This window comes from Microcebus murinus, chromosome 16, assembly GCF_040939455.1.
Source record: "Microcebus murinus isolate Inina chromosome 16, M.murinus_Inina_mat1.0, whole genome shotgun sequence".
NCBI lineage: Eukaryota > Metazoa > Chordata > Mammalia > Primates > Cheirogaleidae > Microcebus > Microcebus murinus.
Window position 1 is genome coordinate 34,667,880 of NC_134119.1, and position 15,410 is coordinate 34,683,289.

Consider the following 15,410-nt stretch of genomic DNA (forward strand, 5'->3'; position numbering starts at 1 on the left):
ATTTTCCTTTTAGAAAGTCTTCCCCCACTCTTCTACTTGCTGTCTGATATTTTATGGTAGGCAACTGGTTCACACTGAGTGCCAGTTATAGTCATCTCATATTCTGTTTCGAGAGTTAGTATGTCAGGAAAAAAATTATCTAACTTCTTTGCATTATCAGTGTGTTCTAAGATTATCAGTTCAACGTGTATGAACATGGAATACACACTTAGCCAAGAATTAAAATAATTATAAAATAGCTAGAGTTTAGATCAGTCTTGGTATATATGTGTGTATGGTTGGATTTATACATGTAGAGGTGTTGGTGTGTTAGCATGGATGGGTGTGTTAGCATTTATTTCCCATTTTAAACATTTATGGGTTTTTAAATCATTTTTTCTATCCTTGTGAGTTTGGGCCCACTTTAATTCCCAGCAGAATGTCTGACAGTACATTTCAATTAATGTTTTCTTAAAAAGCCAGCTGTCACAATTGATATGATCGATTTTTGATAATTCTCTGTAAAAATCAGCCATTGGCTTTTTGCCCTGTTTGTACCATCTTTCAAAGGGGAAAAAAGGTAGATTACTTCTAGGACATGATCCCTCCCTCTTTCCTCGCCACACAGGAAGAATGTAGTTCTGGTCAAGTTTTGGGTATCCAAGTATCACAATATGTGCCTTATTCTTTCTGTTTTTAAATATGTAAATCATTTAGTCAGTTGTTGATTTTTTTTTGAAAAAAATAGATCTGTCCTAATTAAAAACAAAAAATCTTAAGCTTATATATATCTTTTCATCTTTTCTGGGCAGAGAGGCAGATGAAGGCTGTAAAAAACCTTTAGAAAGATTGCTGAACATCTGGCAAGAAAGAAGTGTGTATGGCGGCGAGTTCATACAGCAGCTGAAGCTGTCTATGGAGGACTCCAAGAGCCCTCCCCCCAAAGGTAGAACATCACCACATGTTTACAGCTCTTGGTCTTTGCCTACTTTCGAATCACATATGAAAAGCTGCAGTGGGGGTTGCTGTGAACCACCAACGATTTTATGATTCTTCAGAGAGAGATGATCATGAATGATGGTGAGAATTTATGTAGTGCTCGCGGCGTGTAAGCCTGATTCTAGTACTCATGCTGTTCATCCTCTAACACCCTGACTTCTGCTGTCTATTCTCCTTGGCTCTCTTCTGTCTTTCAGAGACTTTCCTTGCATGAGGAAAAGAACAACAAAGTTGTTTACAGTTGTGGTCAACTAGGAAGTACCTTGGACTAAGACTTTGTCCTATCGCTATCATTAACTACCGTAGATCTTGGATAAGTCCCTTAGCCTTTTACCAACATGGTTTCATTAAATACAGATGTGGTTTGGAACATAATCATTAGCATGCTAAAATTTTGATCTTTACTGAACCCAGGATATCCTCAGGAATTGTCTGTGTGTATGTGAATTTTCTCAAGTCCTTTATAAGAGATTATGTTATTTTTTTCTTTAAAGAGTAAGACGGAGTGTTATTTGGCTTCTAGTTAGTTATGGTTTAATTCTAGTTGTCATGACATGTTCCTGAGCTACAGAGCTGATCTGCCTGCATATATATTCATTGCCTGCAGGATCAAGTCCCCGTACTAATAGTATTGAAGACCTTTTCTAATCTGAACTAGCCTACTTTTCCAGATTCTTCTGCCATTTCCTCACTTGCACCATAGTCTTTGCCCATACAGAATTACCAACAGTTTCCCCCTGGATGCTCTGTTGGCACCCCTTCCTTTGCATCTGCTGCCCAAGATGTCCTTCTGCCCCTTTTACTGTGTGGTGGACTCAGTCCCCAAGAATGCTGCTCTCATTCTGACATCTTCCCTTGCTTGTCTCAGTGCATATCGCAATTCCCTCCTTGTTCTCTAGTACTCTGTACATGCATCTGCTATAGAGCCTAGCTGTGACTAGCATATATGACATTATCATTCATTCAGCCACCCTTCATTGTGTACCCTTTGTGATCTCTTCTAGGTCTAAAATTATGTGCATTTTACAGTGGGGTAACTTTCCTGTAAAACTAAGGGTGAAAGGCTTTCTATGAGTGACTTTAGCGCTTTCACACTGCAGGTCATTATTATTTTCCTTGGAGTTGATAGAAAATAACTTTAGGGTCAGTCTGGTGGTAGCTTCTGAAAAGCAAGATGTTTCCTATTTTGGATTCTGGTAGTGTTTGTGTTGTGTCCTTTGTAGGTATTCTGTACCGTTTGGGGGAATTATTCTGCATTTTTTTTCTCTTTACTCTGCTTTCGAGTTCGTTGATAAATAGTGCTGATTTTTAAGACACATTTGAGCAAGTAGGAGAGCTCTGAAAGAGTATGTTTGAAACTAATGTTACATTTCAATTTAACAAACATTTGCTGGACATGTGCTTTGAGTAAACAGGCTAGATGCTATAGGAAAGTGAGATAAGAGTGAGAAATAATTCTGTACTCGGAGAATAGTCAAACAAATTGGGGGATTTGTGGCAGCGGTAATATTAAAAATAGCTTCATTGGGTTTCTGATTTTTTTTTTTTTTTAGAATCTAGACGGACATTAATAATAACAAAGACAATATTCCTGTATATGGAGGATAATGCTGATCTATAGATAATTTCTCTTTCTCTATTCTGTAAAGATGAAAACACATATCAGAAGATTTCAACTTGTATATCAGTCCCAGCAAACTCACTATCTCAACACTGTCTTTTCTGGGCCTGAGTTATCAGAATATTTTACCACAATTCTTTCAAAATATTGATGAGTTCCCCAGAAGTTTATTTCTAAATTTGAATAGTCCTTTTATCTCCTAGCTTTGATTCATGGGTAACTCTTTGTCTTTAGGCAAATCCATAGAATTTACTTTTGCAATAAAAAAGTGTATCTTTGAAACTTTGACAGTTCTTATAACATTGGAGAATGCATACGCTTGGAAATTGTTTTAGGACTAGAGATTTCTTAATAAGTTTATATACCTGTCTCCTCAGGTGCAAGACCCAGCTGTTCTAAAGTTGTCTCTTGAAACATCATGCTATACCTATTTACATGCATGTAAATAAGTGGAGAATTCAAACTCAGGTCTATATGACTTTAAAGCTGAAGTTCTTCACACCATACTTTTTCCTGAGAGTACGTGGATTCAGTAGACTTGAAATTATAGTTTGAATTCATGAGCAGGTTACCCACCTTTCCTGGACCTTAGTATAGTTTAGGTGTTCAGTCTTCTAGAGTATGAATCCCAGCTCTGTTACTTCTAAAGCTGTATGACTTTGGTCATGGCAGTTGATCTCTCTGAGCCTCATCCTCACTGTGCAATGTGGATATTAATGGCAATACCTCATAGGGTTGTGGTGAGGATTACCTGTGGCAATGCAGGTGACATCAGTAGGCGATGATATGATTTTTTATTTGCCCCTCTCATTCTAACACCTAATATGCTGAGTTTCTATATTTGAACCAGTAGCAAAAGTAGGAGTAGACTTTCACTTTTTTCAGTTCCCCAGATTTTGTGGAAGGCTGGAGAGCATGATCATTAAGAGCACAATCCTAATCTCAGCTTCCCCAGGTTCACGTCTGGACTTGGCCACTGGGTTCAATGAGATGATAAAGATAGAATGCTTTTAGGACTGTGCCTCAAGTGTTAGCCTTTTATTTGTTGCAGGTTCTTTTCTTTCCGTAAGTGAAGTTTAATGTGCTTTTTAAAAAAACTTCTATATTTTGCAGTGAGAGAACAAAGAATGAGAGAGCTGTTGCAAACAATATTTTCTGATTCTCTTCTCATTATAAAAGTAATACGAGGCCAGGCACGGTGGCTCATCTCTATAATCCTAGTATCTTCTGAGGCCAAGGCGGGAGGATCACTTGAGGCCAGGAGTTCGAGACCAGCCTGAGCTAGAGCCTGTCTCTACTAAAAATAAAAAAAGAGCCAGGCGTGGTGGCACACACCTGTAGTCCCAGCTACTGGGAAGGCTGAGGCAGGAGGATTGCTTGAGCCCAGGAGTTTGAGGTTGCAGTGAGCTATGATGATGCCACTGTACTCTAGTCCGGGCAACAAAAAGAAAAAACAAAAAGTAATATAAAATCTGTGAGTGCTTTTTTTAACCTCAGAAAATTTCAGGTGGATCCTTTAGAACAGCAGTCCCCAACCTTTTTGGCACCAGGGTCTGGTTTCATGGAAGACAATTTTTCCATAGTCTTGTGGGAGGGGGGAGGATGGTTTCAGGATGATTCAAGTACATTACACTTCTTGTGCACTTTATTTCTATCATTGTTACATTGTTACTTGCCACTCACTGATAAAGGCAGAGTCTTACTCTGTTGCCTGGGCTAGAGTGCCCTGGCCTCAGCCTAGCTCACAGCAACCTCAAACTCCTGGGCTCAAGCTATCCTCCTGCCTCAGCCTCCCGAGTAGCCGGGACTACAGGCACGTGCCACCATGCCCAGCTAATTTTTTCTATATATTTTTAGTTGGCCAATTAATTTCTTTCTATTTATAGTAGAGACGAGGTCTCACTCTTGCTCAGGCTGGTTTCAAACTCCTGACCTTGAGCGATCTGCCTGCCTTGGCCTCCCAGAGTGCTAGGATTACAGGCATGAGCCACGGCGCCTGGCCCCTGATAGGGTTTTGATAGGAGTCTTCAAGCAATTGATTTATTATGGTCTCGGTGCAAACCTCTCTGCTAATGATAATCTGTATTTGCAGCCGCTCTCCAGTGCTTCGCATCACCACCTCAGCCACACCTGAGATCATTAAGCATTAGGTTCTCATAAGGAGCATGCAACCTAGATCCCTCGAATGTTCAGTTTACAGTAGGGTTCATGCTCCTGTGAGAATTCAGTGCTGCTGCTGATCTGCCAAGAGGTGGAGCTCAGGCAGTGGCGCAAGTGATGGGGGGCAACTGTAAATACAGATGAAGCTTCCCTGCTTGCCAGCCGCTCGCCTTCTGCTGTGCAGCCCAGTTCCTAATGACTGGTACTGATCTGGCCAGAGAGTTGGGAACCACAGCTTTAGAAGATCCAGTTTTATAGGTAGCTGGCTGCCTATTGTAGTGTGATTTGGAAGCCTGCAGGCCAGCTTTTTGCCCTAAGATTAGTTCCATAGTCTGCCATAGTGACTGAAATCAGGTCAGTAACAGGCATACGTAAACCGTTAGGTAACTAGGATTACTTGAAGGTTAGCTGAGTACAAGGCCCCTTGAAGACATAGGAACAAGTTGGAGGATAGAATAGAAGGTGCCTAATATGAGGACAGAAGGACATTGGCCTGCCCACAGTGTTTTTTTTTTTTTTTTTTAAAAGCAATCTTTGTAACCACACAGTGTTTGTATAACAGGAGAGTAGTTGAGTGAGTAGAAAAGGGGTGTACATAATCCCCATGGTCAGAAACTGAATTGATAGTGGGATAGTGGAAGGCTTAACTTAAATTCAGAAGTAGAAATGGAACTGACAGATTTCCTAGGGATTTTTTTCTTTTTCATTTTCATTTTTTAAATTTGTAGCTTTTGAAAATAAAACCTGGAAATCGTAGGTTATTTTTAATGGCTATCTCTAGATTATCAATACTGGGGATCATAATGGCTAAGTTTGTAGCAGTGATAGTCATTTCTGACATAGCACTAGCATTTTCCAAACTCTGTGACTCCTCTGCCTTCAAGAGGTTTCACACCCCAGCCTGCTGACTCTTTCCTAGGCACCACGGGGAGGTAGAGGAATCAGACACTTGATGTTCCTATCAGAGAGGAAAGCTTGCCAGCAGCCCTACAAAATAGCAAGGCCAGGTGCTTTAATGGGAGGTACAGGTGCGGTGGGATTTAGAGGGAGTGCTCAAGATGATATTGCCCTTACAGCCAGTAGACCTTGAGTTTAGGAGCAAACTGTAAAATCATTAGAGGCCATTCAAAGTTTTTGAATAGTGGCAAGATGGAGTGAGAACTCAGCTTTAGGAAGATTAATTTAATAATAGAATATAGTCAGCCCTCCATATCTGTAAATTCCACATCCTCTGATTCAACTGACAGTGTATTGAAAATACTCAGGAGGAAAAAACAATAAAAAATAAAAATACAACAATAACAATAATACAAATTTTAAAAATACCGTATAACAACTATTTATGTAGCATTTACATTATATTAGGTATTATAAGTAATGTAGAGATGATTTAAAGTATATGGGAGGATGTATGTAGGTTATATGCAAATACTGTGCCATTTTATCTTAGAGACTTGAGCATGCTCAGATTTTGGTATCTGTGAAAGGTCCTGGAACCAGTCCCCCATGGATACCAGTATCTGAAGGATGACAGACAGTGTAATCTAAGTTGGAAAAGGAGCAACTAGAGGCAAGGAGACTATTGGGACAGTGGCCCTGACTGGCTGTGATAAAGGGCAGATGGCTAGTAAGAGGCTGTATATGGGAAAGAGCAGAGAGAGGAGGTATGTAAGACATCCCTCAGAGGTGCTGAATCTGCTGGAAGTTGGGACTTTGGGGATAGATTCTGGTGGTTTCCAAGGCCTTGTTATGTGGAAGATGGGGCCAGTGGAAGTGTTGTAATGGAAATAGGCAGCTCAGGGAATGAGAAGCCCTATGGGGAAGTGATGAATAATTCATTTCAGAAATCTTAGGTGTGCAGCACCAGTAGGTTCTCCAGGTAGAAATAGAAAACTGGAGTAGTATGATAATGGTTAATGCCTCCTGTTATACACTCTTCCATCAGGATGGCAAAATACAAATTATTTTTATCAGTTTGAGTTGAATCTTACAATGCTGCGAATGTGTGGCAGCATAAAGTAGTAAAAAGACCTCCAGATTAGGAGGCTTTGGCTTGTAGGACCCACATTTAGACCAACAGGCTCTCTGGCTTTGGGCAAACCACAATCTGTGGACCTTGCTATGTTCATGAGAATGAGTTGGGGGAAGTAAAGGTGTACATCCATCTAAGGCCTTCCTTCCAGTGCCAACGTTCAGTCATTCTGAGTGTCCTGGGGTAGCGAGTTTGGTTTTTACATATAATGATTTCTGTATGAGAGTTTGAAAACAGGTTTCAAGTCTTATAATTTTTTTCTACTTTCTTTAGTATATTTAACATTTATTTATTGAGCACTCTTCTAAGTGCCTGGAAGCAAACAAAACAATGTAAAAAAGTGTTTTGATCTTTTGTGCTTACATTTTAATGGCCACTCCTTACACATAGCCACTTTGATGCTGTAGTGGCTAAATGTCTGCTTGGATCATACTACATGTTAATTAAGTAGCTGCTGTGTGCAAAGTACTGTTAGGCATTTTATATGTAAATTATGTCCTGATAGAGTTTTCATTTAAAAAACTACAGCAGTCCTTACTTTGTAGGATAGTGCAGGACTATAAAAATGATTAAACAAGCTGAACCCATGCAAAGCAATCTTGATCAATGGGGAAAATCACAAATGTTCTGTGACTTTTAAAATTTTTGTCAAAGAATTAAAAACTCACTGTTGATTACAAACATGTAGGAAAACAAGATGGTAAAATAATAGTTATTTAGTATGCTGTAACGTAAAAAATTAGCAACATTGAAAATTAAAGTGTTTCCTTTGTAACAAACTTATTAAGAGTAGTTTGAACAATGTTTGCCTTCTTCTGTTACAATTTATGATACAGAGCAAGCATGGCCTCCAGCCCCTGGGCTGAGGACCAGTACCAGTCCATGACCTGTTAGGGACCAGGCTGCAGAGTTACCCCCCAGCCCCCACACCCGAAAAATTGTCTTCCATGAAACTTAAGAACCAGGGGTCCACATAGCAGGAGGTGAGTGGTGGGCAAAGGCAAGCAAGTGAAGCTTCACCTGAGCTACCCCACCCCCAGGTCCGTGGAAACTGATCCCTGGTGCCAAAAAGGTTGGAGGTTGCTGCTTTAGCAAATTGTCATACTGTGCTTATTTCTTTGGATCAGCTTCCAACATTTTATTCTTCGTGCTTTCATGTTATAAAACAGCAGTCCCCAACCTTTCTGGCACCAAGAACTGGTTTCATGGCAGGGTTGGGGGGCCAGAAGGGATGGATGCAGAGCTCAGGCAGTGATGCCAGCAATGGGAGCGGCTGTAAATACAGATGAAGCTTCACTGGGTTACATTTCGCTCACCTGATGTGTGGTCCAATTTCCTAGTTTTATGGAAGGCAGTTTTTCCATGAATGGGGAGTGAGGGGGGAAGGGGGAGCTCAGGCAATGTTGTGGCCCAGTTCCTAACAGGCCACAGACCAGTAGTACCGGCACGTGGCCTGGGGGCTGGGTACTATAGTTGTAAAATATCTCTGAGAGTTCCTTTAGTACGCAGTTTTTTGTGAGCCTCACTTCATCTAGGACAGGGCTGGGAAACCTTTTGATGTTGGAAGGCTACATTAATTTAGCTGTAATCAAATAAGGCTGCATTCAAGAAACTTCAATTAGATATACTTAAAAATGTATGTTATTTTTTTAAATTTAACTACTATGTACTTAATAATTCCAAAAATGAAAACTATTTATTAATTTTAAAGTTAAATAACCTTTTAATGACTTTGTTTTATTTGCTTTTTGTTGGACAATATTTGAATATTTGGTTGCAGCATGGAGGTCCACAGTTTCAGTTGATCCTTCTAGATGGGTATCACTCATTTGTGACCTTAAGGGCATCTTGATTTGGGTTAGGTAGGAGAATGTAGATTAGCAGCAGTAAAAGTAAGAAAGCATTTTTTGGGCATGTTGCTGAAGGCATGGGTATTCTGTTGCATTTTTCCATATTTCAATTGGAACTTTCTTAGCATTAAACAATGACTTCAAAATGTCGTCTACTGAGAGCTCGCTCAATTCCATCTGTAGTTGTTTAGGTGCCTTGGTGATATCAGCTAGGTGAGGCTGAAATGCTGATTTGAATGTGATGTCATGATTCTCAAAGTCAGTGACCCTTTCATTGTATTCTTCAATTAATAGGTCCGTAACAGCTGTTCAAATGATTCACATGTGTCACCCTGCTCTTCAGTGATCTTTGCTAACTGGGGAAAATGTTCATCTGAAATTTCCTTTTGAAGAAGAGTTTTGGAAAAGGATAGCTTTTTTTGAAATGCTTGGATTTTTTTTTTGCCACATATCATTATAGATTTGCAAAGAAATATTCAAGTTGTTTTGATTTGACATATGACACAGAAATGCTACGTTCCTAATAGAAATCTTCTTCCAATAATTCACATTGCTGGTTCTGTTCTTCATAAAATTTAACTATCTGTTCTTGTAGAGATAAAATTTTGGTTAACACCTGTCCCTGTGATAGCCAATGCACTTTAGAATGATATGGCAAATCCACACTGAGTTCCTCATCCTTCAACTTTTAGCATGTTATGAAACTGATCATGCCACTGTGTTGCATTTGCAAGAATATAGTTAACAATACTTAATAACTTGTTGCAAAGTGTCACTTAAAATAGAAGCTTTAGCACAGATTTTGCTGATGTAAGATACAATGAAAAGAAATGAGAACATCTGGATCTATTAATACTTTTTTTTATCTGTGCAATGAACCCTTCATGTTTTCCTGTCACGGAAGGTACACCATCTGTATATATACTCATTAAATTTACCAAATTCATGACATTTATCTTGAAAGTTGTTGAGGGTATCTATTCCATGTTCTGTTTGCAACAGTGCCCAAAGCAAGTAATTCTTTATAGCAAAGAAAATCTCTTATTACCTGAATGAAGTATAAAACCTGTGCTGAATCAGTAGACCCATTCAAAATGATTGAATAATATATATTTTCCTTTTGAAGTATTGCATGAAATTGTTCACTTAAGTTGAATGCTAATTCATGTTGCCAGTCAGTTATGGTTCTCCTTGAGAGGCACTTGTTTGTAATTTGAAACATTATTGGGGCTTAAGCATCCTAGAACTTCAACAATGGATTCTTTCACAATTTCTGCATCACTGATGGCTTCTTTTTCCCCTGAATATATAAGCTACTTTATAAGTTGCTTCAGTGGCATTATTTCTAGATCTTATTGCTGCTTGAAAGAATTGTCTTTGCTTTTGCTTTTCATCTTTTAATATCTACCATACAACCTTTTTACTCCTCTTCCTCTAATTCAAAATATTTGTGATCTTTATGAGTATTAAAATGCTGATGAGCATTGAATTTCTTTAATGTTGATATTGCAGTACACAAAGCTAGCAAATTATCTTATCTTTGGTGGAAATAAGATAATATTGCAATTCCCAATCTTCATGAAAAAATCTGTTTTCTTCAGCGTTCTCTGGGTCTTTTTTGGCATGATGGGCTGTTGAGCATACAAAATTAAATACTGTTGAGCTGTGCAACTAGTCACAAATTCTATTTCAAATAGAAACACAGTGCACCATTGTCAAAAGCTGATAACAGACTGGTGTACTTGACCCCCATGAACTCTCGCCAACCAGCCTCATGTGGTAGTGGCAACTGGTCAGGCGGGGGAAGTTAGAACTACATCATGAGCATAGCAGCTGTCAATTTAGCCCTTATGGCTTACTAATGTTCTAATAGTGCCGGTCAATCTGGAGGATTATTTCATTGAAACCCATTTTATTCTTTGGTATTTTAAATATGTTCATTAAGACGGACAAAAATGTACTAATAAAAATAAAAGCATTTGTTCTGTAAAATTTGGATTCAGTAAAAAGGCCTCACTTAAGAACCTAGAAGGCCACGGGTTCTTCACCCCTGCTCTAGGACATTGTCGTACTTTTCATCATTCCCACTTTGTTCATGTGTGTTGACAAGTTGGCTTTCACTAAGTCCCTCTGCTGTGGATCTAGAGCCTCTGGAACAGTGGCAGTGGCAGTATCCCACAGCTGCTGTTTCTTCGCTAGCTCCATTTACGTGCCATTCAGATTTCAATTCCAGCATTAGCTTTAGTTTTAGTTTTCCTGCTGCACTCTCATCTTTGTAACCAGTTTCCTATTTTGATAATTCATTTTTATAAATATCATGTGGTTTTATCACTAGGAGAGACAGCACAACTAAACAGTCTGCTGTGTGTGAACTGAATAACAGATGTGCAGTGACCATTCACTCACAGAATTTGAAGAAGTGATTATGATTTGGGGGCTGAAGTTAGTAGTGAAATTTGTACTTTATACAATTACTCAGAGTTAATATGCCCATGGTAACTGAAATTTGAACTGTGTTCTTGGAGGACTGGTGTCCTTTAACAAAACAGTGGCAAGAAATCCATGATTAACAGAATGTGCAACAATGAGGACTGCCTATATTGCAAATGTTGATGTTTCTTTTTTTAGAATAGACAAAAACATTAAGAAAAAATAAAACCTGTGATATTGACTTGGCTTTCACTTTAAACATTGTTTGCTCAGTTAATATGTGAGATGGAGAACAGGAGCTACATACTTGGTTCCAGAAAAAAGTGTTTAAGCAAAAATGTATGTATATCCTATGTGAGTTATTCTATTGGACTCTAAAAGTTGTGAGGCAGGTTCCTGGTGTTCCTCTTTTTTGATACATGAGCGGGTGCAGTGTGGTGCTAATTTAAGTAATTTGAGTGCAGTGGAAAGAGTGTAGGTTTTGGAGTCATACCTCAGATGTGTCATTTAACCTCTCTGGGACTTTGTTTTCTCACCTGTAAAATGGAGGTGGTAGAGGGCAGCTCTCTGGGGCACCATCTTAGAATTGTTGGAAAGATTAAATGTGAAGAAACTGTGCAATGCCAGGCACATGTTAAGTGTTCAGTATTCTTTACTTTCTAAACCAGAATTTATCATTTAGATTTATTTCTCACAGTTGTTTGGCATTTATTTTGTACTGTCCAATTTGATGCAAAAGGAATGATTTTGGAATTAACACATCTATCATAACAATGTAAAATCATACCGTACAGATAATAAGTAATGTAACCTGTCAGCCTAAAAAGTGGTTAATTTTAAAATGGTAACTTAAGTAATTTCTCCCAGTTGTATCAATCATATTTCTCAGTAATGGTTATTTTTGATTTTAAGGTGAAATTAGGTTTTGTTTTTAAAGGGGTACTTCACAGGATATTTGTGTTTAGAATTTTGACACCTTTTTTTGATGAATTTCTTTTATTTATTTTTTGAAATGATCCTTGTAAAGCATAACATATCTCATTTTATATGCAATATGTTCTCTATAAACCCTAGCACACATTGGCTTGCTTCATTATACTGTCTCATGAGTTTCTCACCCTTTTACTTGTCAACTATTAACTTACTTTTTTAAGATAATGAGGCTTTTACTTAATTGTGATTGTTCGGTAAGTTTCCCTTTGGATGCTTGTTTTCAGTAGTATTTTTCCAGAGAGTTAATCTGAGATGACCGAGAACTTTTGACTCTTTTCAGTAATATAGGGAATTACAACCAATTTAAAATAACTGGCATAAAGGTTAACATTAAGCCATCTCTGAAAATGTACATCCTTCTGCTCTTTTTTCACATATGGCCTATTGTGCAAAACATTTGACTCCTGTTAGTGCAGGATGTGTGACTCACATTTATCACTTTTTTTATTTCCTCTAGCCACAGAAGAGAAGAAATCTCTGAAGCGAACATTTCAGCAGATACAAGAGGAGGAGGATGACGACTACCCTGGAAGCTACTCTCCTCAAGATCCTTCTGCAGGACCCCTTTTGGTATGTCTTGACCCCAAGAGTTGGGCAGAGTGGCTTGAAGTGGCCTCTCCTAGTAGAGGATGGCCACAAGGTGGCACCAGTGACCAATAGTATGGAATTGCCAGACGGCATCTCTTGGGGTGCCAGTGCACAATCCGCCCCAATGAAGCTTGCCAGACAATGGGCTTCACTTCATCTTTGCATGCCACGACTCTAGGATGGGTTTATGTTATTAATATAATGTACTTGGACTTGGTTTTTTCACTCCTAGAAACTGAAAATATTCTTAAAAAATAGATTTTTGTGAAATGGATAGATATTGTTACAAAGATTCTCAGAAGTCTTCAAGCCTTGGCTCATCTCCAATAGCATGGTGGTTTTATAAGTAAATAACTCATTAATGTCTAAGGACAGTGTGCCAGTAACAAATTTGCTATACTGTAGCTTATTTAAATATTAAAACAGGGAATTAGTCTTTAACCAGGTGTTTACATTGTTTGGCCCTTTATACAGGTTAGCTCATTAACTCTGCCTTGGTTCATTTTATCTATTTACAGTCAAAGAAATTGAGGCTCAGGGAGACTATTAAATAACTTGCCCAATGTCTTAATTTGAATCCAAGTCTTTCTGGCTTCAGAGTCCAGGGGGCACACTCCCTCCTCTTATTTTGCCTAAAACAGCTTTACTTCATTGCACATGGGCCTAGTTAAAGCCTATGTAAGTAGGAAGCATGTCTAGTTTGTGTTCTGTTAAAATGTTAGCCAGGCCTGGTGGCTCATGCCTATAATCCCAGCAACCCAGGAGGCTGAGGCCAGAGGATCATTTGAGACCAGCCTGGGCAACATAGCACGACCATGTCTCTAAAAAAAAATTTTTTTTAATTGATGGTTGTGGTGGCACACACTTATAGTTCCAATGACTTGGGAGGCTGAAGTGAGAGGATTGCTGGAGCCCAGGAGTTTGAGGCTCCAGTGAGCTAAGATTGTACCCCTATAGTCCAGCCTGGGTCTGGGTGACAGAGTTAAAAAAAAAACCAAAATGTTGAATTAGACTGGGGATTAAATGCCAGCAGTGTTAGGTCCTATATCTTTGCATTTAAAAACTCTGAAGAGAACATTCTGAATCATCAACTTTTGGGGTAGTCTAACTGCCATCTACAGAGGCAGCTACTCCTTGGTCATTATGGACTGGCTAACCTGTCAGCATTGTGTGTTTTCTGACAATTTAAGAAAGCTCTTTCTGATATATATAATATACATTCTTGGTTTGCTTTTCTTGCTTTTTCCCCCACTTTGTTTGTAATTAATGAGTTTGGCACATTTAATATTTTGGGAGTGACATTCATTTTTGTAACACAAACCCAAGAAAGAATTGAAGTAGCTTGTATGGTAATCAGTCAATATTAATATGGTTGATAAACGGCTGGTGTGTGTGTGTGTGTGTGTGTGTGTGTGTGTGTCCTAGAAGACTATTCCATATTAGAAATATTGCATCATGACTTCTGTATAAGCTCTGAGATTAAACAAATGTTTTAAAAATGTCAGAAGTGACTGTTTTTAGAATTTGTCTCCACATCATTTAACTCTAACTAATTGTCTTTAAACCCCATGTGTCTTTATGGATAGTATTATTTGTGTTTTTATTTTTATAGACAGAGGAACTAATCAAAGCTTTGCAGGATTTGGAAAATGCCGCGTCAGGGGATGCTACCGTCCGGCAGAAAATTGCTTCTCTGCCCCAGGAAGTGCAAGACGTTTCTCTGTTGGAAAAAATAACAGGTGAGAAAGTGAAAGATGGGAAAAGAGGAACATACCTGTAGTGCATCAAACCCTAGGACATGCTTATGTGTGCAGGTATAGACTTTCCATGTTGTATTGGGTGCTCTGCCACCTTGGGATTTGCAAACAGCTCTCATGCCAAACGAAGGCGCTTTTGGAATAGTCAAAGCTTGAATAGTGATTCTAGGAATTTTTGTGGAAAGCTGGCCTGCCACAACCCGTGGCACTCTAAGCAGGTACTGTGAAAACACAGCACAAATTGTGTGTGCATGGGGTGGGAGGTGAGGATAGGCATTATCCTATCCATTAAACTCATGACCCTCTTACTAAAAGAAACAAATTTATGACTCAGGGCTGTGTTATTTCTGCACACCGACAAACCTCATAGATGATAGTGCCAAGAATTCCAGGTGTGTGTTGTTAGTCATGTCATTTTGCCCTAACAATGACCCCCAATTAAACAGGGAGGAGCAGTTGACATTATTCCCACTTTGTACATGGGAAGTTGGAAAGAGGAAGTGAAGCGTGAACTAATCTTTGTAGAGTATGCTCTGTGCCAGATACTTCCATTCTTCATGATAATCTTTGTAGATGGCTAAATGTATATCCCCATATTGCATAGAAAGAAATTGAGGCTTTGAGAGGTTAGGAGTCTTGCCCAGGGTCACACAAGTAGTGGATCTTGGGATTCCAACCTAGGCTGCAAAGCCTATGCTCTTCCCTTTACCAAAGCTCAGACCTTTCATTCCACTGTCTTCTGAGGGCCACCATTTTTTCCCCTCCAGTCCCTTGACTTGGCTGCTCCTCTAACCTCTTCCATATCCATCTAAAGGAAATCAAGCTCACACATGAACTATTTCCTTCATTCAACAAATCTTTGAGGCCCACTGGGTAGTAGATGCTCTTGGTGTCCCACTCATATCCGCTCAGGGATGAAGTGTCAAGAAGAAAAATAAAGTAGGAGTGTGGGGGCAGAGAGTGACTACAGGAAACAATATTTTGAAGTTGGTTAGGGAAGG

General features: G+C 39.1%; 1 protein-coding gene across 2 annotated transcripts in view; it reads left to right on the forward strand.

The window, feature by feature from the left end:
• The window catches only part of RPRD1B (regulation of nuclear pre-mRNA domain containing 1B), a 61,228-nt gene that overhangs the window by 13,804 nt on the left and 32,014 nt on the right, over nt 1-15,410 (forward strand). For both annotated transcript variants that reach the window (XM_012754994.2, XM_012754995.3), the window contains exons 3-5: nt 792-925; nt 12,522-12,634; nt 14,265-14,391. In XM_012754994.2, coding sequence (XP_012610448.1) covers nt 792-925; nt 12,522-12,634; nt 14,265-14,391 — 374 coding nt within the window. The remainder of the gene's footprint in view (nt 1-791; nt 926-12,521; nt 12,635-14,264; nt 14,392-15,410) is intronic.